The 18791-nt window shown below is 35.6% G+C and overlaps 2 protein-coding genes across 11 annotated transcripts in view; one reads left to right on the top strand and one right to left on the bottom strand.

Annotated features, from left to right (window-relative positions):
- The window catches only part of LOC138715660 (glutamate receptor U1-like), a 30240-nt gene extending 26873 nt beyond the window's left edge, over nt 1–3367 (bottom strand). The window contains exon 1 of the mRNA XM_069848731.1: nt 3235–3367. Coding sequence (XP_069704832.1) covers nt 3235–3361 — 127 coding nt within the window. The 5' untranslated portion in view covers nt 3362–3367. The remainder of the gene's footprint in view (nt 1–3234) is intronic.
- A 9659-nt stretch (nt 3368–13026) lies between these two features.
- LOC138715243 (uncharacterized) overlaps nt 13027–18791 on the top strand; it is a 45656-nt gene continuing 39891 nt past the window's right edge. For 6 of the 10 annotated variants that reach the window (XM_069847949.1, XM_069847953.1, XM_069847952.1 and 3 more), the window contains exon 1: nt 13027–13222. In XM_069847949.1, coding sequence (XP_069704050.1) covers nt 13220–13222 — 3 coding nt within the window. In that variant the 5' untranslated portion in view covers nt 13027–13219. Of the gene's footprint in view, nt 13508–18791 lie in introns of all 10 variants that reach the window. The other 4 variants (XM_069847960.1, XM_069847958.1, XM_069847957.1 and 1 more) reach the window with 2 other exon arrangements.

The raw sequence follows: 18791 nt of genomic DNA, 5'->3' as shown, positions 1-18791 counted from the left end.
ATACGCCTTCTTGTAGAACCGTGGTGAGGAGATTGCAGTATGTGCGTATGGGTTATGTAAATAAGCCTAATGATTTCTGTGTGTGCATAGAGCGAAGTTTATTTCATTAAATTAATAAGAGTGTTATACTCGTAAATTCTGTACAATGGATTGATGTAATATCCTTATAAACTATTATGTACTGACAGACTGAATGACTAGAACAACCGTGGCTCTTGTTATATTAATGCAGGGAAGTTAGCTCTGGCAGACTAAATGGAGCCGCTCTCATGCCCGCCCTGTATTCGTGCAAGAATTTGCATGTGGTAGTCTGCTCACGCATCCATCGTATATCTACGTAAGTTCCCTCATTTAACTTAATAAAACTTTAACATCACATCATATGTAAATTTGGAATGTAATTCATATACTCTTCACTTCCCCTTTTTTCAGATTAATATGACATCATAGTAAATAATTCCTTTTCTTCTCCCAAAAATTAGAAAAATCATCGAAATATAAGATGTAAGTTTGTTAACAGTTTACATTAATATTATGTTTTTCAACATCAAACTAACTAATTATATTTTATTTCTTAAGTTATATCCCGTTTAAACACACGTATATTTTACAAATTATAGAGCAATCTGAAAAACAAGTAACTGCAATAACATATGAAACAAATACAAATAGAACTTTAACCTACATTCAAACATAGGCCTAATTGAGGGGTGTTTAACGAAAATGTCAGTTGTCCAAAATCTGGTAATTTTAGTTAGCGCGACCTTCTGATGCTCCTCTGGGACATGTATGAACACATGTATTTAGTTCTTTGAAAACGTCAATAGTAGGCCTACAGTGTCGAATGGCTTCTAAAAAATTCTGTTTCTGTTAAAAACAATATTTCTTGTAAGAATGTCAGTTGTCCATGTTTCATTGATCTACACATCGCACCAAACTAGCAGCTGCAGGCGCTAGTGTTCTTTGTTGCATTTTGCAATCTGCATTGTGAATGTGGAACTTTCAAAGTAAAAATGTCATTTGTCCAAAGAATTTTTTGCTCCAATTATCAAAATATTGTGCGGTATGTGTAAACATACTGCAGATAATCCAATAACTAAGAAGTGTGTTCATACAAATCACCAACGTGAAATGCGAATACTGTTTATGCTGTGAGTTTTTTTTCAAGATTCTCACAAAAATATGGTTTTGGACAACTGACGTGTTTGCTAAACACCCCTCAATTGTATGTACGTACGTATGTATGTATTTATGTATGTATGTATGTATGTATGTATGTGTGTATTATGTATGTGTATATATACAATATATATATATATATATATATATATATATATATATATATATATATAATATATATCACAACAACAAGAAATTATCTCTAAAGCTACAAAATGGCATGCTATTTTACACATCTCTATTACGACCTCTATTACTTTACGCCTGTCCTGTCTGGGAAGGAGCTGCAATAAGTGAAATTAAACACATCCAATCATTTCAAAATAAAGCCCTATGAATTTCACTCAATTTTCCTTGGTTTGTCCGTAACAGCCAATTACACAGAGAATCTGGTATTGACACAATCAATTTATTCATTCACAAGGTAAGAAGTTCTATAACAACCTATAAAATGTTCCAGACGCCATCCATTACTCTCTCGGAAGAAAGTCCACATTTCCCACCAGAATCAAGAGCCAAATTCCAGTGGACCTCATATTATAATCAAAATTTATCATCACACCAACCTATATATATATATATATATATATATATATATATATATATATAATTTTAGTATCATTTTTTGTACACTGAGGAACCCAATCTAGGCTGTTCTCAATTCTATGTCACGTATTGTATTTGTATTTTATTTAATAAGTACAGTAGTCTGTATTGCGCGAAATGCGCTGATCGATCAATAAATTGTTAAAAAAAACTTTTAACAGTTATTTCAACACACACATGTAACATAATATGTAACATGAGTTTTATATGTAAATATACCATATCACATATGAATCTGGCAAAAATTAGTATTTCAAATGCAAATCATTAAATTGAAATTAACACAATCCCTTTTGAATTACATTAAGCACTTATTACGAGGATATAGCCCCATACTATAAGAGTGAACACATTCCACATTGTAACCTATGTTAGATATTGCAAAAACAACCATGTAGCCTATCTCATGATGCCGTAGGCCTATAGGCGAAAACGTTTATACATTTCTTCATATTAACATGTATTAGGAAATGTTAATTTGTAATAAGAATGATAAGACATATGATTGAAAATTTAAATAAATACCGTACATTTTTGTAATGGTATATAATGTAATTTTAGCTTAAATGACACCCAAGTTCGGGAATGTGTGTATCTATTTTGTTCTTTTATGATTTTTTTTTCACTATAGTTTTATATTTCTATTCATCTAAAACATCCTTCGCAAAATTTGTATGTCTGTGTATATTTAAGTATAAACGTGTGCATGTATTATGTATGTACGAGTATGTATATATAATACACATCATTTTATATTCAAACTTTGATAGTTTCAAGTTCTAAGTTTCGAACGATGTATTATTTCTGTTGCCACGTGAGTTATTTTTAAAATATGCGATGCGTTGTGCAGCTCGCGAAAACAAATTCAGTAACATTGGTACAAAGGTTGTTTCGTAGACCTTTCCGAATTGATCATCTACTACATTGTTAGATTGGATGTGCTATCGCCGCTGATCTGGTCTATCGCTCTTGGTCTCCCAGATCACCAGACTTGACACAATGTCGCTTCTTTCTTTGGGAGTGTGAAGGATGCAGTTTATGTACAACCTCTACCCAAAGACTTTAAAGAAGGAAGGCATCATATCATTGCTGCGATTACATCCATAAACAGAGATATGTTAGAGAAAGTGTGGCAAGAATTAGATTATTGTGTTGATGTATGCCGTGTAACAAGAAATTCTCAAATTGAGTGTTTACAACGTGCCAATAAAATGTTTGAGAGTTTCTTAAATAAGTAATATGCACCAAGTTATTGCATGATTAATAATAATAATAATAATAATAATAATAATAATAATAATAATAATAATAACATGAAAATTATAACTTTGTAATGATCCCATTGTTGTCGATGCTTAATACCTGATGATATCTTTCCTGTCTATATGGTGATACATATTATGATCTCAAGAAACAAACAACACAATTTCTGTCACACTTCTCCTTTACCTTGTTCATCGCTATACAGAAGAATGACACATGTTGATTGATATTGTCTCTGTACAGCTAGACTGACTTCTTTTATTATCGTCGGTGTAAGTTCTTCAGACGAGGCACTTCCTGCAGCTATAAACATCGTCACCATTAAGACATACATACCGAACTAACTCCGAAGACTCAGCAAAAAGCGTATCATACTCCATCATGTTTACAATACAAGGAAGCAACTAATTGGTATTTTGTTGTGCTGGCTCGGGTACGTTTTGATTAGTAATGTGAATGATGGATGAGGTACGTATACCAGATAAATAAATGGGCGTTCATGACATGCACAAACACTGCCACCTCACGTGCAAACATCAACCCATACTAATTAAACCTGACTTTCCGAGTTTAAGCGCTAAACAACATGGAATTTGTAGCTTTGCTAGAAGGGTATACCAGCTCATTAAAGCTCTACATATTAGCCTATGTAAAATAGGCTACATTTCTGGACTTTTCGTTATTGGTTTTGTGAGCTACATAAATATTGAGTGAAATGATTTCCTTCGTACATTTCTAAAGTACTATCTTAAAACACATGAAAAATTAAGCGTATATACGTAGGTTTCTTATTCTTCTTGTGATGCTACATCATCATTTAGATAAGTGATTCCCAAAGTGAGGGTCGCGACCACCAGCGGGTTAGTGTAAGAAGATGAAGGGGGTTGCGAGATGATCTACAAAAAATACAAAAAAAGTTTTGTTAACATACATTTATTTTGTATTTATAAACATAAACAACGTTGAACATAAGAATAAAAAAGTGTATACCGGCTCATTAAAGTTCTAGTTATAGATTAAAAAATGATTAATGTAATAAATGAGTCTGTTTTCAGAACACAGCTTCTCAAATATGGACTCCATATTCTACACACTGTGATATTATTTTCAAATTCAAGGAAATCTCTCGCTTTCGTTTTGATGATGATCATAGACAAGAAATTTATTTTGCATAAAGACGAGGTTGCAAAGATTACCAAAAACTTAAGAATTGCGTACTTTTGCAAGCTCGAGTTATTCTTGCATTCTTTTGATACAAAACTGCCCTACGCTCCTCGGGGGGGGGGCGGAAAAAAACTAGTTTAAACTTTCCAACAGTAGGCTCATATTTGAATGCGTTTTCCCTTCATATTTTCAGGGATTACAGTCACTTCAACGAAAATGTCTAAAAACAGATTCACTGTTTTGAGCTTTTTTCGAAAAATATTTCAACATTTGTTTAAAATTGTGGAACCTTAATTGCTTATCGGCAAAAACAAACTCAGTATTTGTCTATCATATATAGCTAAACTTTAATGAGTTCTTTAATACATGGGAATCAATAAAATTTCTTTTGGTCAAATGATATGGACCAGAAATCAAGTTTCTTCATAAATTCGCTGGCTGTTATTATATTAACACCTTGACCTCGCAAACTACTATTAAAAGTGTCTAAGTGTTCGAAATATGAGCAGGGAAGACCAATCTAAGAAGCCAAAGAGAATTGGGAAATAGGTTTACATATTCCGATTTCTCCTCTTGAACTTACAGGTACAATAAAAGTAAACTGTAAAACACTTTTCAACACATTACTTCACGAAAGCTGTCTTACTTTTGTATGATAAAGAATATTTTCATATAAAGAATCCTGTCTTAACAAATTTTCCTGAAAAATATGAGTTCGTGAAGCTCTTCTTTTGATGAAATTTACCATTAGTTTGAAGTATTAGCAATGATGTTTACTTAATATTTCATGCCATTGTTACACCATATACACCACCCTACTTCTATTTTTGTCATTCTTTGGTGGTATACAATGGTTTTGAGTAAAATTATCGTTATTTTCGATTTTACAAGGATTTGTATTTTTCGGATTGGGTTAAGTAGTCTATCGGTACGGTAGTGGGGGGGGGGTCGCAAAAGAAAATCTCATAAAAAAATGGGTTCCGCCTTCAAAAAGTTTGGGAACCACTGATCTAGATAATTTGGTTTTTTTTTAAGACAAACCTTTTAGTTTAGTGAGAACGATGCGAAGATGGACTACCTCAAAGACCTCACAGAACAAATAGAAGACAAGGGACAAAAACTCAGTCCCGTAGAATGGACCACCACTGTGGAGTGACAGCATGTGTGACGAGCAAGCCCGGGTTCAAATCCTGGTTGGTACAAGTCAACTGGCTGAGATTTTATCTCAGGTTTTCCCTCAACCTAATTGAAGCAGAATTGCTGAGTAACTTTACCGTGGACTCTCCTGTGGCCTCGTGGTAGCTCGTGGAACCAGAGTTAAGGAACCACTGTGATACCTAAGCGGAAAGGTAAAAGGATTCTGGATTCTATAGGCTGTAAGGTGTTCGGAGGCGGCACGAGGGAGAATCCGTAGCGCGGGAGGCCTTAGGCCCCTTAGGGCATGCACACCATTCCATTCCATGTAGTACAATGGACGCACACAAGCGGTTTATATGCGAGGGCAATTCCTAGTCCGTTCCCCTTCTCTCAAGGAGTCGCGTAGAATTGACATAAATATTCACCCATGGACCGCTTCATGGAGAGTGCAGACCGATTATTTAGACCTGACAGCTCGGCGACGCGAAAGAGAAGAAGTAATAGGAGTAGTGGGGAGAGCTCCGAGTAGAGATAAGGGCGAGCGGTTGGTAAAGGAATGCAGTACAGCTTAACTGTACTAGAAACATACTGCTCTACAGCATGCATGGCATCTGATCGCTCTGAAGGCATGCGACTGACTAATCTAAACACCCTTTGACGTAACTAAATGGACTCACATGACCCAGGCGCACAATGCCGGCGACTGTCAGGACTAAATAATCGCACTGTACACGCGCCATCCAGTGAGTCATAGCGGCGGATTGCCGTACAGTATTAATTTATTTAAACGTTTTGTTCTATACTTCGTAAAACGGAAACTTTTCATTATGACGTTTCCCTGTGAAAATATTGTATTCCAGTAAATTTAATAAATTCCGTCACTATCGACTTATACCCAGTTCAGAGTATATAGCATCTATAATAAAATCAGGCTATTTAGTAGTGGTAGCTTAGTTGGCTTACGACGACCGCGGATCCAAGATCAAATCTCAGCGATGACGGAGTCGTATTTGTGCTGAACAGAGACAAAGTTGTGAGGGGATTTTCATGGAATATTCCCGTTTTTTCCTCTTCATTCTAACAACATTCTCCACAATTCTCTTCCATTATCACTTCCTTTTCGAAAAATCACTTTATAATAGTCTTTATTAAACAGCCATAAAGGGTGAGGGGAAACGGGAAAACCCGGAAAAAAATTTCCCGCTTTGTCCAAAACAAGTTAACTTCAGAATCTAGACGGGAATAGAACCCGGATCACCACGATGAAACGGGAGAGCTATTTCGCCCCAAAACAGCCGTTCGCCCATGATATAGGTAAGGTACATAGGCCTACTTAACTAGATAGGTGGATAAACAGACACCAGGCAAGTTGGTAGGTGGGTAGATTGGTGGGTGGTTGTTCTAGTGAATGGATGAGCGGACATATAAACAAAAATATACATAGAACAAATAGCGATACACTTAGGATACTATAATGGAACGGATGCCTTTGATTGAGGTTCTGACTGATATGTACATCTATTATCAGGCAGTACAGCTCACTTGACGATTTGTGTCAGAGGAAGAACAATAATATATATATATATATATATATATATATATATATATATATATACAGTGCATCTGAAGTCTGATTAGTGTATTATATAACTAATCGGCGAGGTATGGCATGGAGGGGGAAAAAACTGACCACCCTATCCCATTGTCTCCTGGCCTAGTTGCCTTAAGTGGTGCATTGTTGGTATCACTTATGAGGTTCAGACCTCTCTTCGGACAGTTGACTAAACAACAATGGAATGAGGGAACTAATCCGCTCCGAATCAGCTGTTCGCCATGGTTAAATTGTTTTATTTTGCGACACTTTATCAACTTCGATTACTATCCAGAGTCTCAGTAAAACGAAGATGATAATACCTACGAAATGAATCCAGGGTGCAGCTCCGAAAGTTACCCAATATTTCCTCTTGATGGATTGAGGGAAAACCCAGGGAAAAACCTCAACTAAGTAATTTGTACCAACCAGGATTTGAACCCGAGCCCCGCTCGTTGCAGGGGCAGACATGCTAACCGCTACTCCACTGTGGTGGACTCTTAACAGAGAATTTCTATGCAAACGGTCCCACTCCAACGCCTAACTAACAAAATCTATTGGAGGGCGGTGAGTGGTTTGTATGTCAGCGTACGGAGAGGTCTGTGTACGCTTCCCTATGCAGACCAGTCTCACTCCACCCCTTACTTCTTAGATCTACCTCGGGTCGGGCGCTCCGCTCTACAGTTATTAAGTCGAATGAGCATTATTACCTGTGACTGGTGTGCAAAAAAACTGTCTGTACATAGCTAGATAGGTAAATAAGCACAAAAACAGGTAGGTAGGTACTGTAGGTGGATGGATTGGTGGATGGTTGTCCTGATTAAAGATTAGATTAGCTCTCGCTCGCTCTGTTCGTTGCATTTGTCTTTCGAGTCTCGTCTCGTCATTCTCGTGCGCTTCGAGTCTCGTCATTCTCGAAATAGCATTTGGTCGGCGTGGAAAGATTTCGTAACTTTGAATAACATACATAATTGAAATAAATAACATTATAAATGTTTCAATTAGATAAAGAGACAAAACAAAACAGTATCTTAGTTATCAAAATGTTCTGGTTCTATTATATGATATTACCTATGGTTATATAAATAGAAAAAAAATTCTCAAATAAATTTGCATTTCTGAGAAACATAAAACATAACGTTAATATCTTTTTACTTGAGATTGCACACTTGACCTCAAACATATGAAAAGAAAATTCCTAGCCTTTTAATAAGGGCTTGGTAATTAAATAAAGACTGGGGAACGTATTATTATACACCGAAAGATAGAGCTGATGTTTCAAATAGGTTACTTGATTGTTTGTACTTATATAACAGTTGTCAAAGTAGATAAAAGTTCAGTCAGGTATAAAAAATTGTGGCGATTCAAGGCTGCTTGACGTTCGGGACTTTGGGAGTGATCAATCTCGACGTCTCGAAGCACTCACGACGCGACGTATACAACATTGTCGTGCGGGTTTTCGGCTTTGCGAGTGCTGTTAGTCTTGCTTTCTCGATCATTGTTCATCTCTAGTCTTGATGTATGGATGAGCGGATGGACGGACGGACGGACGGACGGACAGACAAACAAAAATATTGATAGAACAAATCGCGCTGTTAGGATAGTATGATTGTTTATAATTTGAATCATGATCTTTAATATTTTCTCAGGAGAAAGAATATTTTTCATTTCATTTATAGTTTTTTAACTGTCGACATTCTTGTTGATATACTGAAGTGCTGCAAACTGTAGACACATTTGCGAACCACTGTGCCATTTAATGGACATCTGGAGACATAATGACCGTATACAATCAGTAGTGATTAATGTCTTGCGAAATATTATCTGTAGATTTGTAGTGGAAATAGAAATCAATAGGCTACATCATAAATAACTAACTATACACTTCCTAGTTATTTTACTGCAAGATAGAGGAAACCATTAAAACTCCGATTAGATTGTTTGGCCATGAACCCGGGACCCCGCATGCAAGTCCAGTGAGTCACTGAACCACGTTGTGATGATGCAAAGAATTGGTTTCGAGATTTTCGCAGAAATAGGCCTACACGTTTCTAATATCTCTGGTACCGAAAAGTGATTCTTGCATGCTGTTTGTTTTTTATTCATCCCTCTATGTACGGAAATTTCTCAGCTATTGAAACGTATTTGTATTTTGTTCATGTTCAGTACCTGCGAGTCAATGTTTCTATGAATGATGAACGTGAAGCATCATGTAGGGTTATTCAAATGTCAAGAAAGATTTTGAAATCTTCTAACTTTCTTAACAAAATAATAATAATAATAATAATAATAATAATACAATATTGTTTTGTTCATAAAAGTACTGGGTTTTCTGCCTTCCTCTTAATCTCCGTAATGATCCGAGTATCTTAATGTCGTCTATCATCTGATATCTTCTGTCCCGAACTCTTCTCCCGTTCACCATTTCTTCCAGTGCATCCTTTAGTAGGGAGTTTCTTCTTCGCCAGTGACCCAATCAATTCTTTTTTCTCTTTCTGATCAGTTTCAGCATCTTCACACAAAAAATCTCTGATTGAGGTTCTGGCTGATACATCTATTATCAAGGCAATATATTTCACTTGACAATATGTGTCAGAACAAGAATAATCATTGCATATATTTTAAGGCGGGGACTATAGTGAAATATAAATTTTCCACATTTTTTGGGCTAGAGACTTGATTTTTGGTACATACAATCCTCTTAGTATCTCAATACATTCCCTAAAGTTTCATCTTCCTAACACAAATAGTTTTTGAGATATTATTATTATTATTATTATTATTATTATTATTATTATTATTATTATTATTATTATTATTATTTAAATTCCCTTTTGCAAAACCCTACTCCTCATATAATTTTTTTTGTAGGTTATTTTACGACACTTTATAACATCTTAGTATTTAGCGTCTGAATGAGATGAAAGTGATAATGCCAGTGAAATGAGTCTGGGGTCCAGCACCGAAAGTTACCCAGCATTTGCTCATATTGGGTTGAGGAAAAACCCCGGAGAAAACCTCAACCAGGTAACTTGCCCCGACCGGGAATCGAACCCGGGCCACCTGGTTTTGCGGCCAGATGTGCTAACCGTTATTCCACAGATATGGACCTCATGTAAAAATGTAGAACTGTACATGGAAAAAATATACATACTACCTGTCTTATGTATAAAAAGGGCCACCATTCCACATTTTGTGAATAGGGCCTCGTTTCAAAAATAAAATGTAATGAAACTTCAAAATTTTTCAATTTCTTGTGTTGGATACATAGGCCTATATATGAAATAATTACTTTTTGAAAATTTTAGAATACAAAAAAATCTACAATGACTAAGTGATTCAGCATAGTATATTAAACAAGTAAGCACTAAATTTGTGGAATCTTTAGCATTTTACATGCAAGAAAATGTACAAAAAATAGAAACAGAGGAAAATGTGGTTAAAGTTTTATATGCATATTAGACTGAAAATCATCATACATAGTCCTATAGTATCAGAAACACCCAGCTTCATATGCAGGACCATCCTGGAGCTTACCTGTCTCCTCTAGTCTGGGTAACTTCACAGCATGTCGATACTGTTGGAACTTCTGAACTGCTCGACGTTTTGCCTTTTTTACAAGACAGGTATCCCTTCGAATCCCTAATTCCATTGTCCTGTTGCCTGGTGAGAGTCCTACAGCTTTCTGAGTTTCAATTACACTTCTTTTAGTGCCAGAATTAAACTCATTCACTGCTAGTCCAACAGCAGTATCAACTGGATCCTTGGACCCAAAAGTCCCCTTTGGAAAGCACTTCCAATTTTACTATGGAGATTTTCATTTGCGTTCTGGGTCTTTCTCTGTGGCCATCTCTTCAGCAAATCATCAGATGCCAGTCTTTGATATACCAGCGTAATTTTTACAAGGTATTCTTTCAATGGTATCCCATCATGTTCTCTATATGCCCCAGGTTTTTCCCCCTTAGCTATAGCTAAGTTGAAAAAACACCAAGAATTCTTTCCTTTAGATTAGAACATTTCATATGCTGTGGTTTCTGATCAGTGGAGATACTGCAGTATAACGTGGCATAAACTGCAGTTTCAAACTTTGTAGATCTGTACAGTTATTTCTTATTGCATTCTGGTGGTATGAGGTTAATTTTGTTATGGTGGTGGTTTTTGAATACCGATACCACAGTCTCGACCACCCAAAGTCATATATTTCGTTCTCCATTCACTTACTGCATTCCTAAGAACAGTTCCCAGTCTCTTCACAACATGATCTTCACTGCCCATATATTTGCAGCAATGTCCATTAAAATACTCAAAATACAACAATTTATAAAGGATACAGATAATACACCCATGCCACGCTCACCAAGAGATTGCAGGCATTTCACTTATGGCGTCAATTAAAGTACTTCCAAGCGCCGTAGGACTTTAAAACTTTGTAGATATACAGAGTGTTTCCAGGCTAGTGTTACAAACTTTCAGGGATGATGGGGAAGGGCACATGTATCAATTTGAGATAAGGAACCCTGGTCCGGAAATGACTGAGTCGAAAGATACAAGCAGAAATAGTTGTGAGTCCAGTTTTTTAGTACAATCTTATTACCGGTATTTACTTTTCAGGACACGGCCATCATACTCTGTACCGGTATGTCTCCATAGATATTCATGCAGTAGTGCGTGATATCTTATATACGTTAGGTTGTTTAGTTCGCACGCGAGAACAATATCTTATTTAATAAATCTCCAAAATAGTACTTTCACAAGTCTGTGCATACCGGCAGTAGGCTAATTTATTTCAAATTCGACCACTGGATAATTGTATGAAGAAAATATATAGTTGGACTGGTAGCTACAATATCTGTGGTTATAGGACCTATGCAATGGTTAAGACATTGACTTTTCTTTCGTAGAGTGTAGAAGTACATTGTTATTTATTCAAGTGTCCGAAGATAGATAGATAGATAGATAGATAGATAGATAGATAGATAGATAGATAGATAGATAGATAGATAGATAGATAGATAGATAGATAGATAGATAGATAGATAGATAGATAGATAGATAGATAGATAGATAGATAGATAGATAGATAGATAGATAGATAGATAGATAGATAGATAGATAGATAGATAGATAGACAGACAGACAGACAGACAGACAGATAGATAGATAGATAGATAGATAGATAGATAGATAGATAGATAGATAGATAGATAGATAGATAGATAAGGTTTAAACCTCATAAGTAACACCAATAAGGCATCACTCATGAGACATCTAAGCCAGGAGATATGAACTCAACTTGTGCTAATGCACCCAGGTCTATACGTTGCTCTTGGGTGTGTTTTTTTTTATTTATTTCATCGGTCATATTTACACTCCAGCATTCGGCTGACACGTGCTTGGTGCTTCTATTAAAAAAAAAAAAAGATCGTAGCGTCACTCCTTCATGGGAACCTTCCAAGTTCACTGTTACTGCGCGCCAAAGAACTGAGTCTGTAATACACCATTTAACGACACCATTTGGTACATCATCGTGCTGAATGTATGACGCAGTTCTGTTTTAACTTTGTAAGAGAGATGTCCCCAATATTTCTTAATTTGTCAATGGACTCAATACACCTAGTTTATCTTAAATTTTGGTGTCCGAATACCTATATAAATAATTCATTACAGTGTTACCAATTCTACTTAGTTGAAATGCAAGATAATATTTGACAAGTTACGCTTTCAAAAAGGTTCAACAGATTTATTTCAGCAATGGTTAGATAATTGCAAAGCCCACAATAAAGACAGCGGTAAGGATGTAGAGTTAAAACTGTTCGTACAATTTCATATTTTTCAAATCGTAATTAAAATTATAGAACTATTAGGAACCATAACGTGTAAAAATTTATGACACTTTTTGTGTCTGCTAGACGAGAAATTCCACCATAAGTTGCAGCATTTAACTCGTGAATGAAAAATTCATGTACTTTGCGTTGTATGATTTTACCTAGTATTTAAATTGGCGGAATTTTAATTTAATCACAGACAATCTAGGAAGAGGATATCAAAATAATCATCTACATCGTTTTGGGAGAAGTTGAAGTTCCTCCTAAACTAGAGCCATGCTGCATTCAAGGAGGCCGTGATTGTCACTGATGTATTCGTTTGAAGTTCGTTAATTACGAAGTATAATTGTGATCGTTGCTGATGTATTCATTTGGAGTTCATTAATTACCAAGTTTAATTTTTTACTTCCCCACGTACTTATCAACAAAACAGGGCAACGACCTGTAGCAGCACATGGTATAGTTGCTATGTTGTACAATGGCTAATATTGGCTTACTTTTGTTGTAGCAGTTTTGAGCGATACAGTTCTTACATTGAGGTTATGTCGGATTCTGTACCCTTTTTTACGTTGAATACAAAGGAACGGCTGTAAATAAATTATTATACACGTTATATAGCATAATTTAAAGTTTTTAAAACGGATATGATCGTGTGAATAAGGCGTGCAACACGGTTAGAATTGTAGTACTTACAAATTCATAATGAGGTTGTCAAGACACAATGTAAATTTTCTGCTGTCAGGTAGGATATAAGCACAAGAGTGGAAATGTGTATATGAATGATATATAATGTTAAATTATTGATGTTACTTAACTTTTCAATTTCAAGAACTTCTGATAAGTAGGAAGAATCATCTGCACCTTTATGTCATCAACACATACACATTGCCCTAGTAATACGTGCAATACACAAATTCTTCATTTGAACTTGAAATTGATGAAAGTGTGATACTTGGAAACTATTATGCATTATTATAATGTATTAAAAAGAAAGACATATGTACGTAATACCCAATAGACTTTTGTTGTTATTAGTGTCAAGTGTTCAGAAGTGAGTAGATTGTCTGAATGTGGCCGTCTTGGAGGAGTATGTGATTTGTTAATAGTCATACATATTTCCATCAAACTTAAGGTTTAAAAAGTGTGGTTACAGAATTGTGGGCTATAAATATAATTTGTACACAAATAGGTACGAAAATGTGTATTGAGAATAGATACTGTTTAGTGTGCAGTAGGATCCTATGTAAGATATAACAAGAGTGGCAGATTATTCTGCGTACGTATGTTTCAAGAACCAGTTTTGTTGTGAATCAAGTTATTTATAGGCCTATCCACGTAAAAACTATTTACAGTACAATGGTACCTACCCACTTCTAAAATGTACTGACAAAACAACAAACGCTACTTTACATAAAATATCAATATAAGTTAAGTAACTCTTCGGAAAAACATTCTTCCACACACATTTATTATTTTGATAATAATATTCTTTTTCTTTTTTTAGGAATTTCTCTTGTGTAAAGGTGGTTTTTGACCCTCTTACTATTCCGGATCCTGCTAACCATCCCAGACTGTTTTGTGCAATAAATGTTGTTCTTCTGCAATAAAGTTTATGGAAGCAGGAGTAATTTCTTTAGTGAATTGAACGAATTATGCTCTGTGTTGGTTAGTGCATAGTATCATTGGTTTTACTGTCTGCGCTGTCCACGCTGTCCAATGTTGATGCATCAGCAAGAGATCTTACGTAGTTTTGTAAAGATGAGATCTGTTTCTTCCAGTCTTATAGTTCTATTGCTGACACAGACTCTCCATCATCTTTTGGAAGTAATTTCCTGCTTCTACAGCAGTCCTATGGCAATCCCGTCAAACTTTAAATCAAGATACTGATAGTTCCTGACGAATATTTCTCTTCTGACGTTTGTTCCAGACCTTCTAGAGGAAACAAAATTCTCTGCATATTTAGAATATTCTGTGGACAGCAAAAGCATTGAGGTCAAGCACCCAACTAAATAGGCCTAGTGCATACTTCGCATTTCATTGTAAAGTTTCTTCTGGACTTTTTAAAACATGTTTCGGTACCAGTATGTAACAAAATTAAGATTTAAACTGACTGAAAAACTAAAATAGTCGCCATTTTACCAAACAATAACAATGGATATGGCCAGGTTTAAGAAAGAAGCTGATAGTACACCATGTCCCAAAATGATTATCGGTACTTTGATTTCATCTGTTTATAACTTTATAATTAATACCGATCTGTACAGATTTTGCCAAGAATTACAAATAGGCATAATGTTAAGTTTTCATATCTATTTTATGCACTCAATATGGGCACCTCCAGTGACAAGCAAAATGTCCAATCTGACCCTATTTCCAGCCATATAGCCTGTTTTGCAACATTTGGAGAGTGATATTTTAACTGTGCACTTGTTTTGGTGTTCATGCAAAGTGTACATATCTGACACAGATGTCGCATTACATTCTATCCTTGATGTATCCCCAGAGGAAAAAAGTCTAATGGAGTAATGTTAGGTGATTTTGGAGGCCATGGACTATCTCTTTCAATTCATTGATTGGGAAATGCTTCGTTCAGACATTTCTACACAAACATTGTCCAATGAGGTGGAGCTCCATCTTGTTGTAAGAATGACATGGGGCTGCATGTGGGTGTGACATAATTCTGAAATGCATATCCTCTTATACATTAGCATTAATAGATATTTCTCTAAAAAGAAAGGCCCATTGATTCTGTCATGTATTAACACAACTACACATTAATCTTGGGTCTGTTCTGGATATGCACCCTCACAATATTCGAATTTTTGGAACCGTAAATACTCACGTTGTACCTGTTCACAACACCACTAACAGAAATGCGGCTTACTGCAAGAAATGTTCATTTTCATCCATTCAGTTGAACATGTTTGCATGTTGTTCCTGTTCACAACACCACTAACAGAAATGCTGCTTACTGTAAGAAATGTTCATTTTCATCCATTCAATTGAATATGTTGGCAAATTGTTCACGTTGTCCAAAGCCCTCTAGTTTAAATTCCTATACAGTCTGAACTTATATGCATCCACTTTCAAACTATTTCGTAATACTCTGTGCTCTATAGTCTTAGGTACGTGGAGCTGATGTGCAGCTTGTTGAGCTGATTTGTTCAATGATCAGGTGAAGGGTGCGTGAATGTTTTCCATAGTCTGTTCACTTTCAGATGTTGAAGCGTTTGCAATTGTACCTATTTCTAAAAACTTTTCCATCAATAACTTATCAATTTTACATCTGGTGGTTGCCTTCCATACCGAGTTCTATAGTTCCATTGCACCATTGTTGACGATTTTGTCTCAGTCTGCTACACTACATTGTGCCTTTTACTCTACAGAAATTATTTCGCAGATTCAGTAGCTGCAGCACTCCTAATGGCAGAATTGGAAACTGAAACACGCTGCCACCAAAGCTGTAAGAGTGCACCAATTCACCTACGAAGAAAATCTGAAATCAGGATAATCATTTCCAGACACTCTATAGGTCATAAACTTTATTGCTGGGACATAGATTGCACAGAACTGTCTAGGATGGTATTGGAGGATAGATGGGTTGTGAGCCACCATTTGACAAGAGAACTTCTTCAAGAGGCCGAAAAATGTGCACGCAATATAAATGTGTGTGAGAACAGTTGGGGAAAAAATGTTGCGGCAATATTCATACTTAATGTAGTGTTGCATTCTCCACCTTCCCTGCTCATGTCAATGTATCTATGTGCCGGTTGGAATTTCATAACAAGTAATATGGAATTGGAAAAGCACCTTAATTTTTTTTTTATTTCTTCGTTTTTATTTAACGTTTTCATGGTTAGGTCTACTCTGTCTTTGATGTTTTTAATCTTAAGTTTTTTGTCCCTATTTTTGCATATTGTTTTGTTGCTCAGTTTGTAGACCTCTGCATGCAGACCTAATGCAGTCTTGAATTTCATAGAAATTAATATATAGTGGCAGTTCCATTCATTGTGCACATGCTTTTAACATTTTTCGACATTTCTGTCCTGTTGCTGCTCTGTCATGCTTCTCCTTCCAGTCATGTGGTTATGTCCATTTTCGGCTTTCAAAGTACTTTAAAGTTCTTCAGTGGAACGGCGAAACTCAAAATGAGACAAGTGGCCAACAGGCTTGAAGGTCACATATTCGGTTTTTCTCAGCCCCAAACTCCCTTGTAAGGATGCTTACTTGTGTACCTTTTAAATATTTCTCCCCTCATTTCCCCCGATTGTCTTTGACTTGAGATACTGATATTTCTATTTTTAATTCAGTAAAATTTATTCACTTATTCAATTGTGATACATCAAGCATTAAAATTATCCCACGGTAATAAAGTTTTATATTCATGACCTGCCGTTGGGCAGAACATTATGAATGAATGAATGAATATGATATGACCAGCACAAAAGCAAAACACTTCATCTTTCTTACTTTTCATTATAAGACCTAAGTGAATGCTATTGATAACCATATCTACAAAAAATATTTTGGTTACCACAATAATGTACCAAAATTTTGTTTAATTAACAATTTCGAAGAATTTCGATAGAAATTTGCTCTGCCAGCATCTCTGAGGGATGAAATTGTGATAACTATGTTAAAAAATCCTGTCAAATCCTGATTAATCACACCATGTCACATTAATAGCAACTGTAATTTTTCATGCTCTTTCCTTTGTTTTTTTTTTTTTTAATCTAAATATCTATATTTACATAGGTATGTGTATATATATATATATATATATATATATATATATATATATATATTTTTTTTTTTTTGAGGATATACCGAGTCCATAAGGGCTACCCTTAATGGGAGGGGGCAGTTTGTAATTAAATTGAATCTGCTCGCAATCATACAACCACTTGTACATCCACCTTAAAAAAAAAGGAAAGAATTTGAAGTGTTTCGCCTTTTTGTGTCAGTGAATGTATATATATTTAAAATTTCAACTTCAAATTTTTATCATATACATTGCTTTTTTTTTATGCCTCCACATAGTGTGGAAATATTTTATCATAGACAGACTTTTTTAATATAATTGGATTTGATTTTACATTCTCTGTTTTTTTACATAGGCATCGGACATAGCTAACTGAAAACAACAAACTGTGAATAAATAATGTCTCTTTTTCTCCACCTCTACTAAGCCAAAACTTTGCTACTTTGCTTTTATAATCACTGCTATTATTGTCTCTTGCACATTTTGTGGGATTGGTTCATAGCTTGAAGTGGGCGATGTACACAAAGATTCCCTGATAGTGTGACTAGATTCCTTAGGTAAAGCATCATCTGGAGAGGGCTGGTAATTAATTCTTCAGATGAAGTGCTCTTGTCACTTCCTTCATCATTGATTCATTTTCCATTTCTTCATCTTGAGCATTTGGAGATGTTTCAATTGAGAGATTCGCTCCTAGAGGGTGAACCTCTAAAACATTATGTACTACACCAATTCCGTTTCTTCCTATTGATTTCACTTGATACAGAAATACTTTTTCCACGAAAATAGTTAATTGCAAATAACAGAATGTTTAGGAACACATGTTTTAAATACCTACTTGCACCAATCATTGTTGCACTAATACGCGGAAATAAAAGGAAATCCGTACTCTTAATCATGCGGGACAAGGTCAGCAAACGGGGTATGTCATCTGCTGTTACTTAAGATTAGAGTTACTTAATTTTGCAATAATGTTTTGACATTGACTTATATCCTGTTGTTCCTAGGTGACACATAGGGCAGCAGTGAAGTTCCTCCAGCATACTCTGTTGCCAGCCATGCATTTCACCTCTTTCCAGCTTTTCCCACATCTCTCTACTTCCTCCTCTATTGATCATTTCCATGTTTTTCTAGGCCGTCCTCTCTTCCTTACTCCTTGTGGATTCCGGTCAATTGCAGTCTTCTCAATAGTTCCATCTGGCTTTCTCAGCGTGTGGCCTATCCAATTCCATTGCCTTTGTTTTATTTGGTAGCATATTTGTGATTG

Source organism: Periplaneta americana, chromosome 15 (assembly GCF_040183065.1).
Source record: "Periplaneta americana isolate PAMFEO1 chromosome 15, P.americana_PAMFEO1_priV1, whole genome shotgun sequence".
Classification (NCBI taxonomy): Eukaryota; Metazoa; Arthropoda; class Insecta; order Blattodea; family Blattidae; genus Periplaneta; species Periplaneta americana.
This window is presented reverse-complemented; position numbering and strand designations above follow the sequence as displayed.